The following is a 22,326-nucleotide window of genomic DNA, read 5'->3' as shown; positions in this document are numbered from 1 at the left end:
CAGCTCACAAAAGGGTTGGTTTGAATGCAATCTTTAGGAAGGAATTGTTCTCTGGTAGGGTGGGGAGGGCAGGGCTGGGATGGAATTCCCAGAGCAGCTGTGGCTGCCCCTGGATCCCTGGCAGTGCCCAAGGCCAGGTTGGACACTGGGGCTGGAGCAGCCTGGCACAGTGGAAGGTGTCCCTGCCATGGCAGGGGTGGCACTGGATGGGCTTTGAGGTCCTTTCCAACCCAAACCATTCCAGGACTCCATGCCCTGTGTCCCCATTGGATATCATCCATCTCTCCCACATTTGTGAGAAAAACTAGGGAGAGAATAGGGAGAGATGATGCTTTTCTGCTTCCTGGTGGATCCTGGGACCTCCCATGCTCTGCTGCCCCATCCCCATCCCCTGACAGGCACAGAAAGGGGAGATTGAGTAAAGCCCAAGATCCCAGGTGGGGGAAGCAGAGCTCAAACAACAACGGTTCAGCTCCTGGGGAAACAGTGCTCAAACCCAGCTCAAATCCATTAGAATGGGAACAGAGAATGGAGAAACAAGGGAAAACAAAAAGATGAGGCAGGGAAATGGCAGGAGCAGGGAGAGACTGGCCTGTGGTTCCGCAGGTAGGGGAACACGAAGTAGAGCAGGCGGGAGATGAGGGGCACGGCCTTGTCCTTCTCATCACTGCGGTACACCACGTCCAGCAGCGAGGCCAGCACCTGACAAGGGACACAGAGCTCTGCACACCCACGGCTGGCACTGTGGCAAGTGTTCCAGCCATGGTTCAGGCTGGAAATGTGTGTAGTTGAATAGCCCCCAAAAGACTGGCACTCCTGTTTAATCTATCAGGAAAATCCTCTTCACAGAAACCTGCTTGAAGTTTTGTTTTTGTTGTTATATTATATATTTATTTTTTAAATAAATAGATATAAAAATAATTATATTTTAATATATAAAATATAAACAATATAAATAATATAAAATATATAATAGATTGTAATATAATTTTATAGTTTAAATAATTGTATATTTATATGTATATATTTATATTATGATATTTATTTATTTTCTATATTTATTTTTGTATTTATATATTTTATATCTTTATATTTTAAGTATAAAAATATTGAATTTGATGTAAAAATTTATTTTTATAGAACTCAGGATTTTTAAATTTTTGGTGTTTACAAGATGTTTTAGGAAGGAATGTGCTGTAAACTTTATTAGAGGGATTTACAATGAATTGTGAAGGATGTGGAGGAATAGTTTTTGGTATTGGTTTAGTAGTTATTGATAAATTTGTTAAATAATTTGAAAATGGTTTTTTAGGGTTTGAATGAGTTAAATGTATGGTATTTAAGTTTGATGTATTGGTTAAGGTTATTTAAATTTTGGGTTTTGGTTGATTAATGGGTAAAACTGTACTGTTGAGAGTAAATAAAATCAAAATATATAAATGTGATATTAGATTTAATTTTATGTTTGTAGTATTTGTATGTGAAGTAAGAGATGTTTGTTTTTAGTTGTAGTTTTTGTTTGTGTGCTCACCTTTTTGTTTCTAGAGTTTTTAACACTTTTTGTTTGATACGGTTTTGTGATCTTTTTTGGAATTTAGTTTGTTTTTGATCTTGTGGAGATATAAGTACACTTTTTGCTTTAGGTTATTAATGGAAATGGATTTTTAATTTGTTTTGGGTTTTTGATTAGGATTAAAGGATTTCTAAAAATTTTTGTTTGTGTACTATTAGAAAAATGCTTATTGCTTGGTGAATTTGGTTTTGTAAAAGAGCTGTTTAAAAAATATAGAACACCTAATACCTCTTCCCCCTTGATCTGTGCTGGTTTCTTCACCACCTCTTTGACCAGATACAAGATGGTGTCAATTTTTAATGTATTCAGGGCACAAATTAAGTCCACGAGAACGAGCTGGGATGCACTGGCCACCGGGAGAATCTGACAAGAGAAAACAAAGCAGAACACACACCCCTCAAAATGAAATGTAAATTACAGTGGATAACCACACACAGCCCTTGCCATTTAAAGATCTCCCAACACCTCATGAACACAACTGGATTCTGCCCCAGTGAAAGCAGGAAAGGAAAAGGTTCTCCCCAGGATAAATAATGAGTTCCAGAGAACACAGCTCTCATTTTCTCTGGAAACTGAGCTGATTCATGAGCTTTAAAATATAATTGGCCAATTATATTTTGGCAATACAGTATTGAATAAAAAATGGATTTTACTCTCATATTTAAACCCACAATGTGGGTTTTATTTGATTATTTATTGAGGTTTAATTGTAGTTCTGATGCTTTTTCTAACTAAGAGGATTTCAGATTTTTCACTCCTATTTAAAAAAACCCCAAAGAATCTACAAACAGAGTTAAGAACTGACCACATAAATGTAACATTTGCCTTTATACAGGAAATAAAAAGGTGCTTTTCTTTAGCTTCACCTTGGTTTTACTGTGACTTCTGTGAGGTTTTTTGCTGTTCCACACTGCAGCAGTTGCTGCCATCAGCTGGATTCCAAGGTGTGCTGTCAAGGGATTCAGGAAGTCCAATATTTTTGTTCTTAGTGTCTGTAAAGGGAGGAAAATAATTATCAATGTAAGGCAAAGACCATCTCCTACTTTATAAAGTATTATTTCTTTTCCCAGGATATACAGAAAATAAACAACAATAAAAGAGCTCCATGTAAAACGCACTGGGGAGGATGAGGAGATTAAAAAAAAAAATCATCATTTTAAAAGAGCTCCTACTTTGGTTGCTTTAAAGTAGACTGAAGAGGAGCCTTTAGTTGTCCCAAAGAAGTCAGTTGGTCTTTTTTGGGAGTCTTCCCTCTTGATGACATTCCAGAGGAGGCTCATGGTGTTCATAATTCGGGGCAGCTCCTCCAGGATGGCATTCCTGGCATTCCTCAGGTTGGCAGGTTCAGCTGAACAGGATGACTGGGAAAAAAAACCCCAAAATATCAATGTTATAATGATTTCTTATGCAAAAGAACCTAAAAATTGTAGGGAACACATCAAAGCATTATAAGCCCAAAGAAAATAAGCCAGTTTGTTAAGGACTGATATTTGCATCACCAAGATCTTCATGAACAATGACTTCAAATTCCCTCTGCAGTCTTCAAACACAGAAAAATTGAGCTCAGTCCTTTCACTTTGAGTCAGCTCAGTTCTTTGGGTGTGCTCTGAGGCCTCTCTAAGGTTATTTTCTTGTACAATTCCCTGTTTCTCTTCACCTGGAAGGAAGGTGGATGTGACCCTGCTGTCAGGGGATTCCCACGTACCTTTTTTGTTGGATGGGGATGATCCAGAAGGCAGAAGTGCCCGATGGTTGTCAGTCCTTCCAGAAGGGTGAGGGGGTAATCAGGAGTCACATTTTCTCTTTTAGAAGTGAAGCTTTGGGAGGGGGAAAAAAACCAAAACATGTTAATAAGCCAAGTGGTATTCCCTTGATTAAAAATTCCTGTTTCTATTCAACAGCTAAAATTGGAGGGAATATTAGGAATATCAGATCAGGAATATCAAAATGAAGGGATCCATAAAACTGGGAGCTTTTATACTTGGATGGAAGGCAGAGGGAGCCAGGAAATATCAGAGTTGCTGCTGCTCCTCTCTCCTATCTTCTTCCAGCTGCTGCACCAATCCTGCCTCCAGCTCACTCCAGGTGCAGCAGGAATTAAGGATCAAACTCTGGGAGCCACGGTGCTGACCCAGGGAGTTCCTTCACACTCCCAGCTCTGTGGAAAGGGGAATTTTTGGAATAACAAATCCCCGCTGGTGGCTCTTACCTGGCAGATGTTTTGGCAGAAGTCTTCACAGCTTCATTTTCATACTGCTTGACAAGCTCATCCAGGTTTTTACAGATCTGCACCACAAATGGGGCCACGGTCCAGCCTAAGGACTTCCCAAAGTAGGGCAGGGAGCTGGTGACCAAGCCCACCCAGGTGGGATGCATGCCATGGCCATACTCGGGCTGGAGCCCCCTCACCACGGCAGAGACAAACAAGCCCTGGGAGGTGATGGGGTGTGGGTACACGTACTGCATGGCCCCAATGGCCTGCTGGAAGTTCAGAGCCTGCTGCCACTCCTTGGACAAGTCTGGCTGGCTCTCCTGCTCCTCAGGCCTCTGGCCAAGGTGGTGCTCCAGGACAATCAACACCTGCAGCAGCTTCAGCAGCTCAATCTGGAGAGGGTGCTCGCTCCAGATCTGATCGTGGCCAAAATTGATCAGGCTCTCCTCGAAGAGCTCTTGCTCCTGGTGGTTGGCCCCATCAGCCAGGAGCTGGTAGCGCTTGTGGCTGACGTACATGGAGGCCGAGAGTGAGAGCAGCACCAGCTCCTGCACTTGGCACCTTCCCAGCAGATCACGGATCAACTCCACGTTCCTGGGCTCGGCCGCCTTGGCCGTGGTGGCCAGCTGGGCCATCATCCTGATGAGCACCTCCACGCTCTTCACCTGCACGTCCCTGTTGCCCAGCAGGTCTCTGTGGCTGAGCTGCAGGCAGCAGGGGTAGTAGGAGCGCAGGAAGCTCAGGCACAGCGAGGTGAGCAGCTCGATCAGCAGCGAGTGCGGACACGCCGTGGGGGACTGAGGCTGCAGCTTCCCATAAAAGCTCTGCCCTACCAGAGCTTCCTGGTGGCGAGCCAAGAGGTTGTAGATGAGGTTCAGGTGCGCTGTGGAGCTGGTGTCCATGCTGGTGGTGGCCACAGCCTCGATGAATTCCTTGGGGTTGGTTTTGAGCACGGCCTCCAGCACGGAGAAGGCATAGAGCACCCGCCGGGAGTCGTAGGGTTGCAAGTACAGCAGCATGTGCTTGAACAGGGCCTCTGCCAGCTCCTGCTTCTCCTTCTGCTGCCTCAGCAGCCTGCAGTGAGCCATCTCCTGCAGCTCCAGCTCCACCTCCTCGTCACTGGACAGAGACTCCGAGGCCTGAGTCCTCTCGGAGTCGGCCCTGACGAGGTTGAGCCCCACGCTGGATCTGGAGCTCTCGGAGGCACTGAGGGAATTCCCGTGGCCTGGAGCCTCTCTGCCATCAGCTGCAGCCTCCTTGTCCTCGCTGCTCACCTCCTGCAGCTCCAGGGAAGGGGACAAGGAGGAGGTGTTGTCACTGTCATGGCCTGTGCTGGTGTCTGCAGACTCCGTGTGCTCGCTGTTGTCCTGGTCGCCCTCTGTGTCCTGGGAAGAGCCATCATTTTCAGGCTGCTCAGCTTTTAGCTCTGCTTTCTCTGGATCATTTTCCACTTCTGCCCAAATTGCTTCTCTGTCCACAGTAGTGAACTGGCTCAAGGGAAGGTTTTCCTCAGAATTGCTCTCAGAGATGCCAGACTCTTTCAGAGGGGCCTTTTTCTTGCAAAGCCAATCACGAACATAGTCTGAAAAATAGATTTTATTAATTTGATTGCTATTTCACACATAAAATCATATCACAGTCAGGCTTGGAAGGGACCTTTAAGGCTCATTTAGTCAACACATCATGCTTTATATTTAATAAATATTTTTTTTAGAAGTTTAGAAAGCTGCTTTGCTCCAGTCCAGTATTAATTGTAATGAGTGTGACTAAAAAAATGAACAAGAATTATTCTTAAGGCAAGAATTGTTTCACTTTTAAAGTGGTTAAAGAGCAGTGCTAACGTCCTGCAAAAAGAACAGGATCAAAACATAGAGCACTTTTAGGCTGAGACACCCTGAGTGACAATTGTCTTTTTTTATGCTTCCTGAACAATAAATATTTGTGGAGATCGGGAGGGCAATGAGAAGGATGGCAACAGAGGGATTAATTAATTAATTAAAGAGCTAATTTTTTCCTTAATTAAATGCTGTGGAACAAGGAAGGAATAGATTAGCTCAGTGTTTCTATGGCAGCCCTGTGGATGCTTTAATTGTGGGACATTTATTTGTCAACTGACACCAAGAAATGATGCTGAAAGCACAGCCTGGTAACAGGACAGGGGACAGGAACTTCCAGAAACTTCTGCACTTCCTGCTCTGCTCCAGTTAAAAAAACCAAACTTGGGTATTTGGGCCAAATCACAGAATTGTTAACATTGGAAAAGATCTCCAAGATCAGAGTCCAACATCACCCAGTACCATGCCGCTGTTCACCTCTAAACTTGTCCTCAAGTGTCACATCCACAGAGTTTCCAACACTTCCAGGGAAGGTGACCCCAGCACTGCCCTGGGCAGTCCCTTCCAATGTTTTACCATCATTTCCATGAAGAAATCTTTCCTAATATCCAAATTCAGCCTGCCCTGGCCCAGCCTGAGGCCGTTCCCTCTGCTCCTGTCCCTGTTCCCTGGAGCAGAGCCCGACCCCCCGGCTGTCCCCTCCTGGCAGGGACTTGTGCAGAGCCACAAGGGCCCCCTGAGCCTCCTTTGCTCCAGGCTCAGCCCCTTCCCAGCTCCCTCAGCCCCTGCTGGGGCTCCAGCCCCTTCCCAGCTCCGTTCCCTGCCCTGGACACGCTCCAGCCCCTCCAGGTCTCTCCTGCAAGAGCAGAACTGGGCACAGCCCTCGAGGGGCCTCTCAGAGCCAGCACAGAGGGACAATCCTATTGTGGTAATGGTCCCTTGAATGGGGAATAATTAATATTGACTCTGATTGCAGCAGGCTGATCAATTGTTTTATTAAGCTGTACTATATGATTATAGTATACTATAGTATCTCACTAAGAAGTTCGTAACCCTTACTGACAGTCTAATTGGTCAATCCCTCTAAACACCATCCAGTGTCTAATTAAGAAATCACTTGTTGGTAAATTATATCCATAACACATTCTACATGTACACAACAACAGTTGCAGCAAATGGAGAGAAGAATTGTTTTTCATTCTCTTCTCTGAATTTTTCTGAAGCTTCTGTGCAGCTTCTCACAGCTTCCCAGGAAAATCCTGGCAGAGAACTATGTCTCTCTCTGTTCAGAGGATATGTTATTACCACACAATCCCTGCCCTGCTCCTGCTGGACACACAATTCTTCATCCAGCCCAGCTGCCAGTGGCCTCTTGCCCACCTGGGCACCCCTGGGCTCGTGTCCAGCCCTGTCCCCAGCACCCCCAGGGCTTTTCCAGCTTTCCAGCCCCTCTGCCCAGCCTGGAACTCCCTGGGGTTGTTGTGACCCAAGGGCAGGGCTGGCCCTCACCCCGCTGGCTTCATCTCATGGATGAGGCAGTGCCCCAGAGGGCCCTGAGGGATTCACATTCTCTGAACCTGAGAGAAGCAGTGAGAGAAGCAGAGCAAAGAATGACCAAAACCATTCTTATCTCATTTGCTGCACCTGTGTTTGTGCCAAAGTAGAATGCAATATGCAGACTGTTCACCCAGTGATGGTGCTGTGTTTCCTCGGCCTGTCAGGGCCAAGCACATGTGCAGACTGTCGGTCAGCAGGCAGTCACGAGATTCTCTTCAGTGCAGTTGAGTGCTTGTGCAGTTTCAGTTTAGATGTAGTGTAATAGAGTATAGAATAATATGTGCATTCCAATGGGACAGAGAGAGAGAAACAGCAAGTGCTTCTCACACTGGCTTGTGAGAACTTTTAGGGAGTTGTAAGAATGTGATAACTTGTTAAGTATAAGCAATCTGCAGGTGGTGTTTTTCTACTTCGTCTTTCTGTTCTTCTCAAGGACAGTGTATGAGGAAGATGTTTTTGTTAACCAATCAAACAGAATCTATTGTATCACTCTATAAAACTGTGCTGTTCTCTTGAATAAAGCCTTCCTTGCTCTTTCTACAATACCGCCTCCCGCCTGTTCCTGTGTTATTCTCGGCGCAAGAATGACAATAATACAGTACAATAAAACAATTAATTAGCCTTCTGATACCAACAGAGTCCTCCTCATCATTTCTCCCTGCCTTTTACCACAGCCCGGGCGGTACCTGGGGAGGCGCGGTGCCTGAGGCAGCCCAGGGAGGTGCGCTGGGTGCGGGGGTGCAGCAGCAGCAGCAGCACGGGCTCCAGGATCCGCGCCACATCGCTCAGCGACAGCGCCCGCAGCAGCCAGCCCTGCGCCGCCGCGCCGATGGCCCCGTCCGAGCACGTCAGGCTGTCCAGCACCACGAACAGCGACCTGCGGGAAAACACGGATAACTCGGCACTCGGGCTTGTCCGGGGTTTAAATCCTCCACTGCGCTGATGTGAGAAATGGATTTCTCACACATTACACTTTAGTGTATGGATTAGTGCCTGGATTCTTACAAATCCATTCTTACAAATCTTACAGTGGATTCTTACAAATCCGATCTACAAGTCCTACAATGGATTCTTACAAATCCGATCTACAAGTCCTACAATGGATTCTTACAAATCCGATCTACAAGTCTTACAATGGATCCTTAGAAGTCCGTTTCTCACACATTAGTGCACACCTCTAAAGTCCTCATGAAGTGTTAGTTACTGTTGATGCCTTAAGTTTTAGATTTCATATTTTCCAGATTTTGCACTGCATTAGTGTATAACTCTGAACCTCATATGAAGTGTCAGCAAGTTCTCCTCAGAGTTCACTCACACAAAACGATCCTTTTCCAGGCCCCAAAAAAGTACAAACAGCAAATTGAGGAGAGCAATCTGAGAGGATGGGACTTCATAACCTGAAGATGTAATAGGACAATTAACCCCAAGATGGAAATGGACCAAAACCTATAAAAGTGTGAAAACTCATGACCCAGGGTCCACCTTGGGTCCCTCTTGGGTGTAGCCTCAGCTGGGCTGTTTTGCTGCCCAAAGTGTATCCTTTAAAGGCTTTTTAATAAATCCCTGCTTTATTCCTTTAGCACTCCCTGGCCTCTGTTCCAGGCAGCCTCCCAAGGCATCACTGTCTTCACATTTTGCTCAGACAAAGCAATCCCGCTAGGCCTGACACCCAAGGACACCCTACAGCCTCAGGACCTGAAAATATAAAAAAAAAGTGAATTGGGAGGAAGCAAACTGGGGGTTAATGACTTCATTATCTCAAGCTGTAATTGGAGAATTAACCCCTGATATGTAAATGGACCAAAGTGATAATTGTGTGAAACACTGGTGACCATTATCCAGGTTGGGTGAGGCCTCTGGGAGGCTTCTGAGTGCCCAAGGTGTGTCTGTGGAGGCCTTTAATAAATACCTGCTCTTATTCTCTTAATCTTGTCTAGCCTCTGTTCTAGGGAGCCACTCCAAGGCATCACCAGCACCAAGGACAGCTGAAATCCCTAAAAAAAGTTAAATTAAGCAATAAAATCCGGGCAGGGAGCACACCCAGAGCGTGCTTAATGGCTCAGGTCTGCTCCCAACAGCTTTGGCCAAGCAGCTTTCCTGGACTGAGCTCAGGAATTGTACAAGCAAGGCCTCACCAATCCTCCCACTTTTTAAATTCTTTCCCATACTTATTTGCTTTTATTTCATTTTATCTCATAGGAAGTAAAACTAAACTAAGATTTTTGTTTTTACAAGGAGTTGGTGTTATTTTCTTTGGAAGGCAAATTTAATTCACTCCAAGATTAAAAAATATCTCTACTCCTCCTTAATGAAGGTCTTTCTATTTTTACAGCAACTTCCTTCACCCAAAAGAAACCACAGCATGCACAGAGTGTCCTGCAAAGATAAACTCCAAGGAAGTAGAAAATATTCCTTTTGTTCATTTTTTTTACTCTCCCTACAGAGAACACCTCCCCAGCTCAGAAAAAAGAATAAAACATGATATAATTAAATATAAAAATGCAAATGGAAGTGGAAATACCTATCAAAGGAGCGATTGTGGGAAGTCACTCTGCTGCCTTGGATCTCTCTGGTCAGGTGCCACATGACAGAGAATCTGAACAGAGCTTCCAGCCTTGTTCCCTTGGCAAGGAAAAAAAGGAGATTTAGGGAGGTTTCCAAGTTGGATGAAAATGGGAATACATTGGTATCCACGCAGTGGTTACTGGTGAAAAGCTTTAAAAAGGTTTGCAAATTTTTATGTTGCAATATTGCAAGGACAGGAAAACAATGGGAAAGACTGGTTAAAGTTTTATTGTGCAAAATGCTCTGTCAGCTGTTAAAGAACTGTGCTGTCATTATATTAGAAAAGGAAAATAATTAATAACTGGCTCTCTTAAAATACAGCTTATTGTGAGACCAAATACTGTAAAAATAAAGTGATTTTACAGATACTGGTAGAGCTGGGGCAGTGGGAAATCCTGACAAAAATGACAGGATTTGAGTTTGAACTAAAAATTCCAGCTAATATCTAGTGCTAGATTTTGTACCCAGGGATTAAGTCCAGCACTAATCCCATGATGAACAAATCCCAGGGAATTGTAAAAGCATGGACAGAGCCTGCCAGACTCTTGGAAAACACAGCAACCACGGGAGTGAACACATGGAGAAGGGAACAGCAGGACTTTTGGGAAGCACTGGAACAATTCTACAGTGCTGGAGGGTATTCAGTGCATGCAGACCTATAGCAGAGTCAGGATGATTCCAACATCTGGGAATGATTGGTACTGACTCTACTGATTCAGAATGCTGAACAATTGCTTTATTAAACTATACTATATTACATTAATACCATATTATAACTATACTAAAGAGATATTAAAAGGATACTAAAGAAAAACTTGTGACTGTCTCCAGACAGTCAGGACACAGCTTCGAGTGATTGGTTAATTAATATAAACAATTATCACTGTTAAAAGGATACTAAAGAAAAACTCGTGACTGTCTCCAGACAGTCAGGACACGGCTTCGAGTGATTGGTTAGTTAATATAAACAATTATCACTAGAATATAATTACCAAATCCCTTCAGGTAAACAATCTTCTTAACACATTCCACATGTATAAAAACAACAAAAACAGAAAACAAAGATAAGAATTGTTTTCTCTTTCTCTAAAGTTCCTCACTGCAATTCCCAAGCAATATCCTTGAGAAGCTGTGTTTGTTTGCTCTCTGTGAAGAGAGCTGCAGCTACACAGGACCTACTTTATCCCGGTGCAGAAGGGCCTGGCAGATGATGTCCTCACAGATATTTGCTGAGGGAGCCAGGCAGTGAAGTCTGTAGAACAATTCCACACAGGCAATGTGGTGCTCCCGAGTCTCCTTGTTCAGCTGATTCCAGAGCACACAGGCAACTCTCTAGGGAAAAAGAGCAAACAACTAAATATGAATATATTCGTAATTATATTCATAATAAGAGCCATTTCCTTCCTGGCTTCCTGTTGCCAGAAGGCATTCCCAAATGGCCTCAGAATCTCAGGATTCTATGAATTAGAGGGTCAGCGTAGCTGGGCAGTAAGTAATAGATATAAAGCAAGATGGAGGGTTTAGGGTGGAGGCTGCTCCTTCTTCATGTTCTTCTCCCTGGGTTTGGGTGGTTTTGTGTCACTGGATAAAAAAGTCCTCATTGCAGGAACAGGTGGTTGGTTATTGGGTTAAAAGTAAAAAAAATTTAGATGTCATTTCTTAATTAAACAGTTTTTCCTTAAAAGGCTTTGTAGAGAGAGAGACAGGGCTCCATTTTTAGTTTGTCAGAGTGAAGTGCTGCAGAACTCAGGGTTTGTGAGACTGTAACAGAGACAAGAACTGATAAACATCTGAGTCCCAACGAGAAATACCCTCTCACATCTTTAATCCTGACCTTGGCAAAAGAAAGAAGCAAAAGAATCCACATGAAACAACCTCAGGGTTGGGGTCATACTCCCAAAAATCCTTTAAGCAAGGTCACAGGACCAAAATGACTGCCCAGATCCTGTCATCAACAGTTCATGGAATCACAGTAGGTTTGGGTTGGAAGGGACACCTTCCACCCTCCCAGGGTGCTCCAAGTCTGGCCTGGAACATTTCCAGGGATGAGGCAGCCACAACCTTTCCATGCTTTCCCTACTTCTCCCAGCAGAAAGCTCTTGCAGGACCCCAAAACTTCCAGGATTTCTGTTTTGCCCTATATGTTTATTCCCAATCCAATAACATATAATATTCCCAATTAATATGTTTATTATTTAGAGCTGCTGGTTTGTTTTCCAGCTGCCATTGTCACAACCAGTTCCAGAGGGCTCAGGATCCATGGATGCTCTTCCAGTAGCACTGAGGCCCCTCCTTTCAGGATTTATAAATTATATATAACTGAAGTAGCTGACATCAATCCAAGCCATCTTTTCCTGAGGGAGCAATGGAAGTATTCCATGTCCATGCCATGCTCAGCCATGGAGATGATGGGAATATCATCAGACAGCAGGAATATGGAGTGAGGTGAGGAACAGGACCTAATTTTTCAGTTTCCCACCTCTCCATTCCCCACAAACCTGTTTGTGAGTTAACCTTCAGGTCAATAGCAGCTCCTGCTAAAGCTAAGGAATGAACTGGAAATCCAAGAACAAACAGGCCTCTGGCTGCACAAAATTATTCTTATTTGTTACACTGAACTCCTTTAAATGCTGAGGGTTTGGGATAAGAGATGATTTTGCCTCTGTTATGGTTTAGAGCTCAAATTTTCCACCTACATCCATCTTCCTCTACAACATCCTTTTTTGGGGGCATAACCCATGCATAACAGGGCACAACAGGGATGGGTATCCTGAAAATCCTGAACCATGCAAGGCTGTACAGGCCAGGATGACTTTGTATCCCTTCAGCTCCAAATTTTACAGTGGATTTAAAAAAAAAAAATTTGAATTTAAGAAGCTTGGCAAAACTCAGCTGCCAGGCACACCCGAGATGCTGAGGTGGGTGACGATTTAATTCCCAATTTGCTTTCAGCCCTGTCCAAGGGTTTTTAGTGCCTCTGGTCCTGAAAATAGCCAAGCTCTCACTGTTTCCATCCTAAAAATCCTCAGGAAAGGAAAACTCTTACCAGGGTCCTGAAACAGAGAGAGGTACAAGTGTTCCATCTCCTCCTCAGACAGGTAAACTGGGAATGTGGTACAATCCAGCAGCAGGTGACAAGCTGCAGAGAAAGCTTCCTTGCAGTCCCCTCTGAGGGGTCCCAGCACCAGCTCCAGGTCCCACTCCTCCTCCTCCTTCTCCTTTTTGTGTTCAGAGAGGAGAGCAGTGGAATTCTTGCTCCTGAAGGGCGAGCCCCGGGCTGAGAACAGCTCTGAGAGCATTTGTTTCACCTGAGGCACAGTGATTTGCTTGCCATCCCAGGGACTCTTTTTCTTGTTGCCACTCTCAGGTAACCTGTAGCCATTCTCCTTTTTCTCCTTCCCGCTCAGATTTATTGCTGCAATCCCTTCAGGACTCATTTCTTGGAGCTGCATCCCAAAAATGTATTTGCTGGCAAACTTGGCCACCAGCTCCTGGATGCAGTGCAGAGTTTTCTGGATGCTCCCTCCTTTTTTCCAGACATCATCTCTCTCCAGGGTCACCGTGGGCACCCCCAGGTGCTGGCACAGCTCTGGGGAGGAGGCACTCAGGCCAATGCCACTGTCCTCTGACTTGAGGGTGGGGAATGGAGCCTCCTCCTCCTCCGGCAGCCCAGGTTTGGTCTCCAGGGTTATGTCCAGATCTTCCTTTGGCACTGGACTCTGCAACAGCAGCAGGGATATGGTTAATGTGGCACTGCCAACACAGGTTTCACTTGGAGAACAGCAATGACAGAAAAAGGAAAAATTGCTGTTTGTGATTCCCAGTTTCAGGATCACAGTTGTTTATAAACAGCTCCATTAATTTCCCTTTAAAACCCAATATCTGTATAAATATATAACATAAAATATATAACAGATATATATTTATCATATATAAATATCTGTATAAACCTCACACAACTGACTCATCAAACAGAGGGATGTGCTCCCTTAAAACCCATTTCCCCCCAGAGCAGTGCTCCATCTGTTGCATTATTTCTGCTCAAATGCAGGTATTTGCTCTGCTGGCAGATTTGGCAGGCTGTGCTCCTGGGGCTGCTTTATTCCATTTATTCCTCATTCCTCAGCATGGTCCTTTGCACACCAACAATGTCCCATTGTGTTCCACTGAAATATTCATTGAAAGCCCTGCAGACCTAACCAGCTGTGAAGCTGGGCTGCATTTGGTAACTCCAGTTTTTAGCTACTGCATTCTGTTTCCAAAACCATTTAGATCCCATCCTTCTCAGAGGCAGACAAGACTAAACTCCTTGAGTGCCACAAATAATTCAAATAGGCCAGAACTGAATACCCAGTGAGAGTAACAAGGGTACAGAGTGCCCTGGAAGGAGCCAAAAAGGGAAGCTTCAAAAAATCTTTATTGTTGTACTTAAAAATTTCATAGAATTATAGGTTTGGGTAGGAAGGGATCTTAGAAATGATCCAGTGGCACCCCTGCCATGGCAGGGACACCTCCCACTGTCCCAGGCTGCTCCAAGCTCCTGTCCAAGCTGGCTTTGGACACTTCAGGGATGAGGCAGCCACAGCTTCTCTGGGAATTCCAGCCCAGCCCCTCCCCACCCTCACAGGGAAGAATTCCTAATTCCCAATATCCCATTGAACGCTACTCTTTTTTAGTTTGCTGTCCTGTCCCTCCATTCCCTTGAAACTGTCTCTCTCCATCTTTCCTGTGGCTCCTTCAGGTGCAATTGTCATCGAGGCTGAAGGAGAATTAGCATTTTAAATTCTGTCCCAAAATCATTTAAACCAAGAGTTTTAAAGGGTTTTACCCATCTCTGAGGGGGTGAAAATCACCTACCCCATTGCCACTGCCTGTCTCGATGTCCAGGTAGGAAGGGGGCATTTGCACCTTGCTGAGCACCTTAAAACAGGTTTTTAAGGCATGAGTGAGTTCTGGCAGTCCCAAGACTTCCATGTTTTCCAGGAGAGACTGCACCATGTAACTGAGCATCTGGGGCAGGTACTGAGTCTGCACTTCTGAGTAGAGCTCCTGAAATGCAAAATGAATGTTTAAAGGAGTTATCCCATCTCCTCCACCACTGAGCAGGGATTGTTCAGCCCAGCCTTACCAGAGGAATCACATCCAGCAGGAACACCAGCAGAGTGCAGAGCTCTGAAATGGTAGGAGGAGTGCTCACATTTTCCAGAGGATACCTCATCCCCGTGGATTTGTTTCTGGAGTGAAAGAAACATTCTTATGGAAGGGGGTTTTTTCATGGCAAAATTCTGGTTACAAGCAAAAAGCTTTGCTAAAATCAGCACAAAATACTGAACAGCTCTGAGGCAAAGGGCTTTTAACAGAGCAGGGGAAAATATTCTGTCAAAACAACCTCAACTCTGTGTGGTATGATGAAGAGCTGCTAATTTTCAGATTGCAGAATCTTCTTTCTTAGAGTTAGAAAATGATAAAAAAAGAGATATCATCTAATCAGAGGGTTGGAAGAGAACTTAAAGCCCATTTAGTATCTTTATTTTTCTTCTAGAAACACCTCTCCACCTCCCTTCCCAACCCTTTTTCCTTCTTCTGTTGATTTGAAAGGAATTTCTTTTGTTCCCAGGTTGAAATTCCCACCTAGTTGTTTACCTGGTTGCACTCCTGAATTATTTGTGGACACAACTTACAGACCTGGCTGGTTCTACTACGTGTGATGTCCTTTAAAAGCTTTAGTAAATATTATTGTCCTGAACAGACAGCTCTGAAGTGGCATTTTTGAGAGCACAACATAAACACCTGAAACAATCTTCAAAGCATTTGGTCAGGTAGTCCCAGAGGAAATCAGTGCTTAAGGATGTGATCAACAAATTCACTGTTTTGACAATTTCTGAAGCATTTTTGTTCTCTTTGATTGCACTGGAAGGGAGAGAAAAGGAAAAGAAAAGCAGATGTCAGTGAGGATTCACATCACGTGAGCTGATGGAGTTGAAAATGTCTTTTCCCTTTTCTCTAAAAGCTAAAAAAAGTTGGTGCTTTTTGTTTGTTTGTTTTGTTTTTTTTTTTTTTTTAATCAAAGGCTAAATCATTCTGGAATAGCTGGAGCATCTTTCAGATGATGGGAATCACAAGGCTGAGCTCTGTCAGCAGCCTGATGTCATTGTGGTTACCCAACACCCATCACATGCAGCAAACTTCATTTTTTCTCTGCTAATCCAAGAGAAATTCATTGTGTGTAGAGAAAAGGGGAAACCAGAGAAAAATTTCATCCTCTGGCCAGAAAGTCACTTTGTAACAACCCAAAACTTCATTAAACTCCTTCATTTTAACCATTTAACTTAAAAAATGATCCAGTTTCAGCTCAGAGTTGGAAATTTTTCATACCTTGCCAGGGTGTTGCCACTTTGATTGTAGCTGAGTTTGAGATCAGAACCCAGGGTGTCTTTGCAGTAGGAATAAAAAGCTCTAAGAACTTCCAAGAAGAGATCCCCAACAACCTGTGGCCCTGCAAGGAAAGGGAAAAAAGAATCCAAGAGTTGTCTACAGAGGAGGAGAAGAAATAATAATTTCAGTGCCCTAAACTTGGAATAATTAAAAAAAAATAAAAGTAGTGTATAAAGCATTGCAAAGAGTGCTTTCAAATATGAAAATATAGAAGTTTAAGTGACTAAGAATAGCAGAAAAGGTCAAAATTTGTTATGTTTGATTTGATACCTTTAAATAATTGTTGCATTGTTAAATCCATTTCTAAAGGGAGCGAGAGTCTTAATGGCTTAAGGCTCAAGGAATCAAACTTTATGTTCTGACTGGAAAGATTAAACTGGATAATGCAGTTTAGCTAAATATCCCTGGTTTAAAAAGGATTTATTATCCCTTTATTTGTACTTTGGATTAATCCATTGTCAGGAAGCCAAGCAACACATCCACATGAGAGGCAATGTCTCTTATTTACTTTCTAAATTAGATTAATCAATATATTTCTAACAGAAACAACGTCTTTGGCAACATTATTCCCCACCCAAAATATTTTTTAAAAATTGTCAAGTCACTTTGGTTTAATTCTTTAGTGCAGAAAATTGAATTTGCCCTTGAAGTAAGGATGGGCAGAGCCTCATCCTGCTGGTGCTGCATGGACAGACATAGAGAGGGAAGAGCAGATCCACCCAAGGAACAAATGGAGCTGAATACTGACACAAGGCTGGAAGTGCTTTTTTAAAGTGGCCCTGAGATGCCAGCTCAAGGCTAAGAACCCCAGAATTACAAAGGCTGGAAGACCCCTCCAGGATCAGCCAGTGCCATCACCCCAAACCCTGTCCCCAGGGGCCACATCCAGACTCCTCTGGGACAATTCCAGCGACTCCAAACCTCCCTGGGCAGCTCAGCCCAAGGCCTGACCACTCTGCCAGGGAAATTTTCTTTCCCAGTCTCCAACCTGAGCCTCCCCTGCTTCTCCACTTCCTGCTCTACTCCAGTAAAAAAAACCAAACTTGGGTATTTGGGCCAAATCACAGAATTGTTAACATTGGAAAAGACCTCCAAGATCAGAGTTCAACCATGACCCAGCACCACCCCTGTGTTCACCTCTAAACCTGTCCCCAAGTGTCACATCCATACAGTTTCCAGCACTTTCAGGGGAGGTGACCCCAGCACTGCCCTGGACTGCCCCTTCCAATGTTTTACCACACTAGGACTGGCTATAAATGAAGTCTAATTTCCATCCAGGGTAAACAAATCAATTCCATCCTCCCATCGTCTCTACTCAAGGGCTGATCTTATCCAGAGAAACATTTTAAAATAATTCAGGTAGTTCAGCCAAGATGCTTCCCTTTGGTTTCCTTAGATTCCATAAGCAATCCAATATTGGGATAAATACAGCACAGAGGCTTTGAGATAGATGGATATGTAACCACAGGGACAAAGAGAGAAGGACAAACCAATAATTGGGAATAATTCTGGACACAGTTTGAGTTAAAATTGCAAGGATCATTAATTTATCTGGAATATATCTGTATAAAATGAACACCAACCTCAACCAGAAGATCTTTAGAGTATTTTCCAAAGAAGTAAACAGCATGGTCTTCAGAAGTGGTGGAGTCTGGAGCAAAAGTGCCACCTTTAATATCAGAACCTACAAGAAAACAGAGGCAGGAGGAGTTCAGAGAGCAGCACAGAGCACTGAGGGATTTATATTGAATTTACACCGCATTTTTAATCTTTTGTATTTCAACAGCCCACAGGTCCCAGTTTGAGGGCATCCAGATGTTCAGCAAAACACATAAATCAAAACCAAGGCCAAATACAGTGGGAATCACTATTTCTTCCAGAAAAATAAGATTAAAATAGTAACTTTTAGTCCTTTTAGTCCACTGAACCACTTCACAACTAGCTGGGGGTGGAATCAGAATTTATCAGATACCCTGGCATTCAGGGAGAAATAAATTCACCTCTGAAGAGAAGCCCTGTTTACCAAATATTTAATTGTATTAAGGCACTTAATAAACAGCAAATAAACACCAATTTACTTTATCATCATTCATTAACAGCTAAAGAAGTGTATTTCAATTTTAAACACAGATTTTTTTTTTCAAGTTGTTCAAGATGTTCAAGTATGCAGAACATCGAAAATCCTTGGATTTTGCACAGTACCTAGCAGCCATGCATACAATCTCCTGTTGAGGGACATGTCTCTCCTCAGCAGTGTCTGAGTGGCTGCTGACAGGATATAAACCAGATCAGCCCTCCTGAGCACGATGGTGCTTTCCTTGCAGTCCTAGGGTGGAAAAGAAAGATTTTTCAGCTGCTGGTGAGCACTGAAAGGAGTCAAACTGGTGATGGGCTGGGCTTTTGAACTGGGAATGATAATGTATTGGGGAAAAGATAACAAAGCATCAACAAGAAAATGGTTTGTGTGCTAAAAAGGTCAAGAATTCACAGAATTCCCAGAATGACCATGTTGGAATAGGCAGGGCTGGGCACTTGGACTTATTAAACTTCATCCTGTTGGACTCAGCCCATCCATCCAACCATTCCAGGTCTCTCTGCAGAGCCATTCTACCTTCCAACAGATGGACACAGCTCTCAGCTTAGTGTGGTCTCCAGATTTACTAATGAAAGACTCAATTCCCTTATCCATGTCATCAGTCAAAGAAATGTGACACAATCTCAAGGGATCTGAGAAAAGTGGGATAATGGAGTCACAGGATGGGAGGGACCTTAAAGCCCATCCATTCCCACACCTTCCACTGTCCCAGGCTGCTCCAAGCCCCAATGTCCAACCTGGCCTTGGGCACTGCCAGGGATCCAGGGGCAGCCACAGCTGCTCTGGGAATTCCATCCCAGCCCCTGCCCACCCTCCCAGGGATGAACGATTTTCCCCAATACCCCACCTAACTCCACAATCTTTTAATTTGAAGCCATTCCCTGTGTCCTGTCCCTCCATTCCCTGGAAATTGTCTCTCTCCAGGTTTCCTGGGGCTCCTTCAGGCCCTGCAAGTCCACCCTGAGCTCAGCCCAAAGCTTCTCCTCTCCCTAAGACTTAAAAATTCTTCCTCCATCCTAAATACTGCCTGTCCTACAGGGAGGTGAGGAAACAATGGGAATAACTTTTAAGTAAGTTTTTCTCTCCTGGTCTTTACCAGAAATCACTTAATGTGGACAATTCTAAATTCTAAAATCCTACTTGAATAAACTCCGTATTTTTTCTGCATGAGCTGCTCACGCTTGACTAGTTCAAGCACATCCCAAATACCCCCCAAAAGCCCCTGTGAAATCATTTCTTCAGCCTTGGAAGCTGTAAAGACTCTGAGAAGCAGCAGAGTCTCCTCCACTGCTCAAATTGATGAAGCACAAGAAATCCCAAAATTAATGGATTTTGAGGTTTTGAGGGTTCAAAATTCAGCCATTTGGCAAAACCAGAGGTGGGAGCTGGGCTGATTGCACAGAACAGACCTTCAGCCCAGCATGGAAAAAATCCCAAAATAATCCCCTTACCAAAGCTGTATAAAATGGGAAAAAGAAGAGGATTGCTTCCAGAGTGTTCCTCTGCACAAGGACATTGGAATCCAGCACTGACACGCACAAAGACTTTATCTGGAGAAGGAAAACACAACATTTTATTTGATTTTGCTATCAAACAATCACTGGATAGAAAGGAAGAAAATTTGGCTACCTATGAATAACATTCTGTTTAAATAAGAGGACAATTACAATTTAACTCCTCCACCCAAAGTGAGTTAAAACAAATTTTTGTGGCTATTAAAAAATTGTTAATATTGGGTTTGTAGGAGTACAGAATGTCCCAGAGTTACAAGATGTAAAACCTCCCAAAATGCAGATATACTCTAATTGGCCTTACACTTATTCCATCACTCGACACAAATTACTCCCTACAGAAGATTTCCATTTCACTGGAAAAATAAAAAGACACAAAACCTCAGAACAGCAAACAATTTGGGAACTGCACATCAAACACTGAAACCAGAAAAGCTGCCCTTCAAATTAAATGGATGGAGCAATTTTAGAGTATGGATCTTTCAGTCTCTCTTTTCAAAATATTTTTAATTGCATGGCATCCTAATTTAATCCAGACAAGGCTGAGATTATGGGGTTGTCTCAGGTTACAAACTGTGCCTGGGGGTGTGTGTTCTATCTCCACCTGGCCAATAATTTGGAGGAGAGGGTTTACATTTTCCATGTCAAAGGAGACTCCTGCCTTCCTTAGCAGACACCTGGCTTTTCAAACCCAAACAAGGGTGTAAAATGAACTTACAGTGAGTTTGTAATCAGTGCCAAGCATGAATTTCTGCTGTTTGCCAGAGAGTTCCCTGTTGATGTGGCTGACAACGAAGAGGGAAGCAGGGAGCCTGATGGAGGGGCTGCCCAGGACACTGCCCCAGAGAGCTCCATAAAACACCTCCTGGCCCATCAGCAGGGACAGCTTCACAAGCAGAGCATCTGTTCTGTACACAGCCAGAGAAAAAAACCCTTTGTTAGCTGATTTTATACCACAGAAATGGAATTATATAGAGTTTATATAATTTATTTGATGTTTTGCAGCTTTGTGTTGTCAATATTTCCCTTTATCACAGAATCTTGGGATGGTTTGGGCTGGAAGGGACCCAAAAATCATCTCATTCCACCCCCTGCCATGGGCAGGGAACCTTCTCCTATCCCAGGTGGTGATTGATGAATCTGACTGCACAAAAAAAATCAAATCCACTGAATTCTTTGTCACTAAAACAAAGTCTCTGTTCACACACAGTGAAGTTCTTCAGGAAATATCTGCAAATATTTAGCTCTGACCAAACAACTGCAGCACCTGTGACTGCAGAATGTTTATTGTCAGAGGTGTGAAAAGCTAAACTGGAAGTCATTTAAGCAGATGTTAAAATCTGAAAGCCAATTTTGTCCATCTGGGAGCTGGAGGTTATCCTAAAAATTCCTACTTTCAAACCAACAGGGTCAATTTTTAAGGGACTGGATAAAGAAAAAAAGAGATGTGAAGTCCCCTGGATCCCTGGCAGTGGCCAAGGCCAGGTTGGACAGGGCTTGGAGCAGCCTGGGACAGTGGAAAGTGTCCCTGCCATGGCAGGGGTGGAACTGGATGATCTTTAAGGTCGCTTCCAACCCAAACCATACCAGGATTCCATGAGATAAAACAATAAATTGCAATACAGGACACCCTGAAATGAATTCCTCTGAGACTCCTGTGACTGGAGCACAGTCCTGCTCTGGAACACTTTGGTATTTTACCATAAAGGAGGAATTGAAACCTCACGTGAGGAATGCAAGATTTAGAAAAGAGGAAAAGCCCAGCTCAAAGAGGAAACACCTCCCAGTGTGATGGGTTTTTTTCCATTTCTTTATTAAAAAATCCCTCAAAGCAGTTTTTTTCTTCCATTTTCTGTGTGAGTGCACAAACTCAGGGAAATTTGGAGCTGGAAATGGTGTCTGCGTTGAAGCACAACCTCAGCACTTTGTTCACTTTCAGGAACAGCAGGAGATGGATTAATTTTAGTCCTCAATATTGAAGGTTCTGAAAACACTTGACTGAAAGCCTCTCATGAAAAATAATTGAAAATGAACCCAACATATCTTCTGACAAGATATTCTTAACACAGAATCATTGCAATGTGTAAACAAAAGAAAAACTCCCTCATGTAAATTGGTATTTCACAAAAAACCCAATTAAATTAATTTTAGCATAAATATTTCTCAAGATTTATGAAATACATGTCAGATCCTCTTTGTTCAAAGAGGAAAATGATGCCATCAAAAATAGGGAAAAAGGTGCAAAACCAGAGGTAAAATCTTGAAATTTCATTTGCAATTCCCTTTAACTCCCTGCTCCATATTTTTGCCAGATTATATAGAAATATTAGAAAGAATTCAGCTGCTCTCTCATGTTACAGAATTAAAATAGAATTTATCTCCAGAGCAGTGGTTTGAGGAGTCAGGTGAATTATTTAGGAGTCAGAGGAGCTTTAAGAAATTTTTTATTCTTTTCTCTCAGCATTTCTATTTTTAACCCTCCTTTTCCTCTTCTCTTTTTTTAAACCCTTCTTTTCCTCTTTTTTTTAACCCTCATGTTCCTC

General features: G+C 43.4%; 1 protein-coding gene across 1 annotated transcript in view; it reads right to left on the bottom strand.

The window, feature by feature from the left end:
- Positions 1-22,326, bottom strand: part of DOP1B (DOP1 leucine zipper like protein B) — a 44,116-nt gene that overhangs the window by 7,302 nt on the left and 14,488 nt on the right. Inside the window, exons 5-23 of the mRNA XM_041487772.1 lie at positions 20,502-20,691; positions 19,724-19,822; positions 18,380-18,503; positions 17,761-17,861; positions 16,783-16,858; positions 16,118-16,238; positions 15,533-15,652; positions 14,871-14,976; positions 14,600-14,791; positions 12,748-13,461; positions 10,922-11,074; positions 9,699-9,799; positions 7,864-8,054; positions 3,783-5,367; positions 3,279-3,390; positions 2,746-2,934; positions 2,440-2,565; positions 1,691-1,936; positions 593-702 (exon numbers count right to left, since the gene is read on the bottom strand). Of these exons, the coding sequence (XP_041343706.1) occupies positions 593-702; positions 1,691-1,936; positions 2,440-2,565; positions 2,746-2,934; positions 3,279-3,390; positions 3,783-5,367; positions 7,864-8,054; positions 9,699-9,799; positions 10,922-11,074; positions 12,748-13,461; positions 14,600-14,791; positions 14,871-14,976; positions 15,533-15,652; positions 16,118-16,238; positions 16,783-16,858; positions 17,761-17,861; positions 18,380-18,503; positions 19,724-19,822; positions 20,502-20,691 (4,656 nt within the window). The remainder of the gene's footprint in view (positions 1-592; positions 703-1,690; positions 1,937-2,439; positions 2,566-2,745; positions 2,935-3,278; positions 3,391-3,782; positions 5,368-7,863; positions 8,055-9,698; positions 9,800-10,921; positions 11,075-12,747; positions 13,462-14,599; positions 14,792-14,870; positions 14,977-15,532; positions 15,653-16,117; positions 16,239-16,782; positions 16,859-17,760; positions 17,862-18,379; positions 18,504-19,723; positions 19,823-20,501; positions 20,692-22,326) is intronic.

The sequence above is a fragment of the Pyrgilauda ruficollis genome, unplaced genomic scaffold, assembly GCF_017590135.1.
Source record: "Pyrgilauda ruficollis isolate IOZ18807 unplaced genomic scaffold, ASM1759013v1 scaffold84, whole genome shotgun sequence".
In the NCBI taxonomy this organism is placed as follows: domain Eukaryota; kingdom Metazoa; phylum Chordata; class Aves; order Passeriformes; family Passeridae; genus Pyrgilauda; species Pyrgilauda ruficollis.
This window is presented reverse-complemented; position numbering and strand designations above follow the sequence as displayed.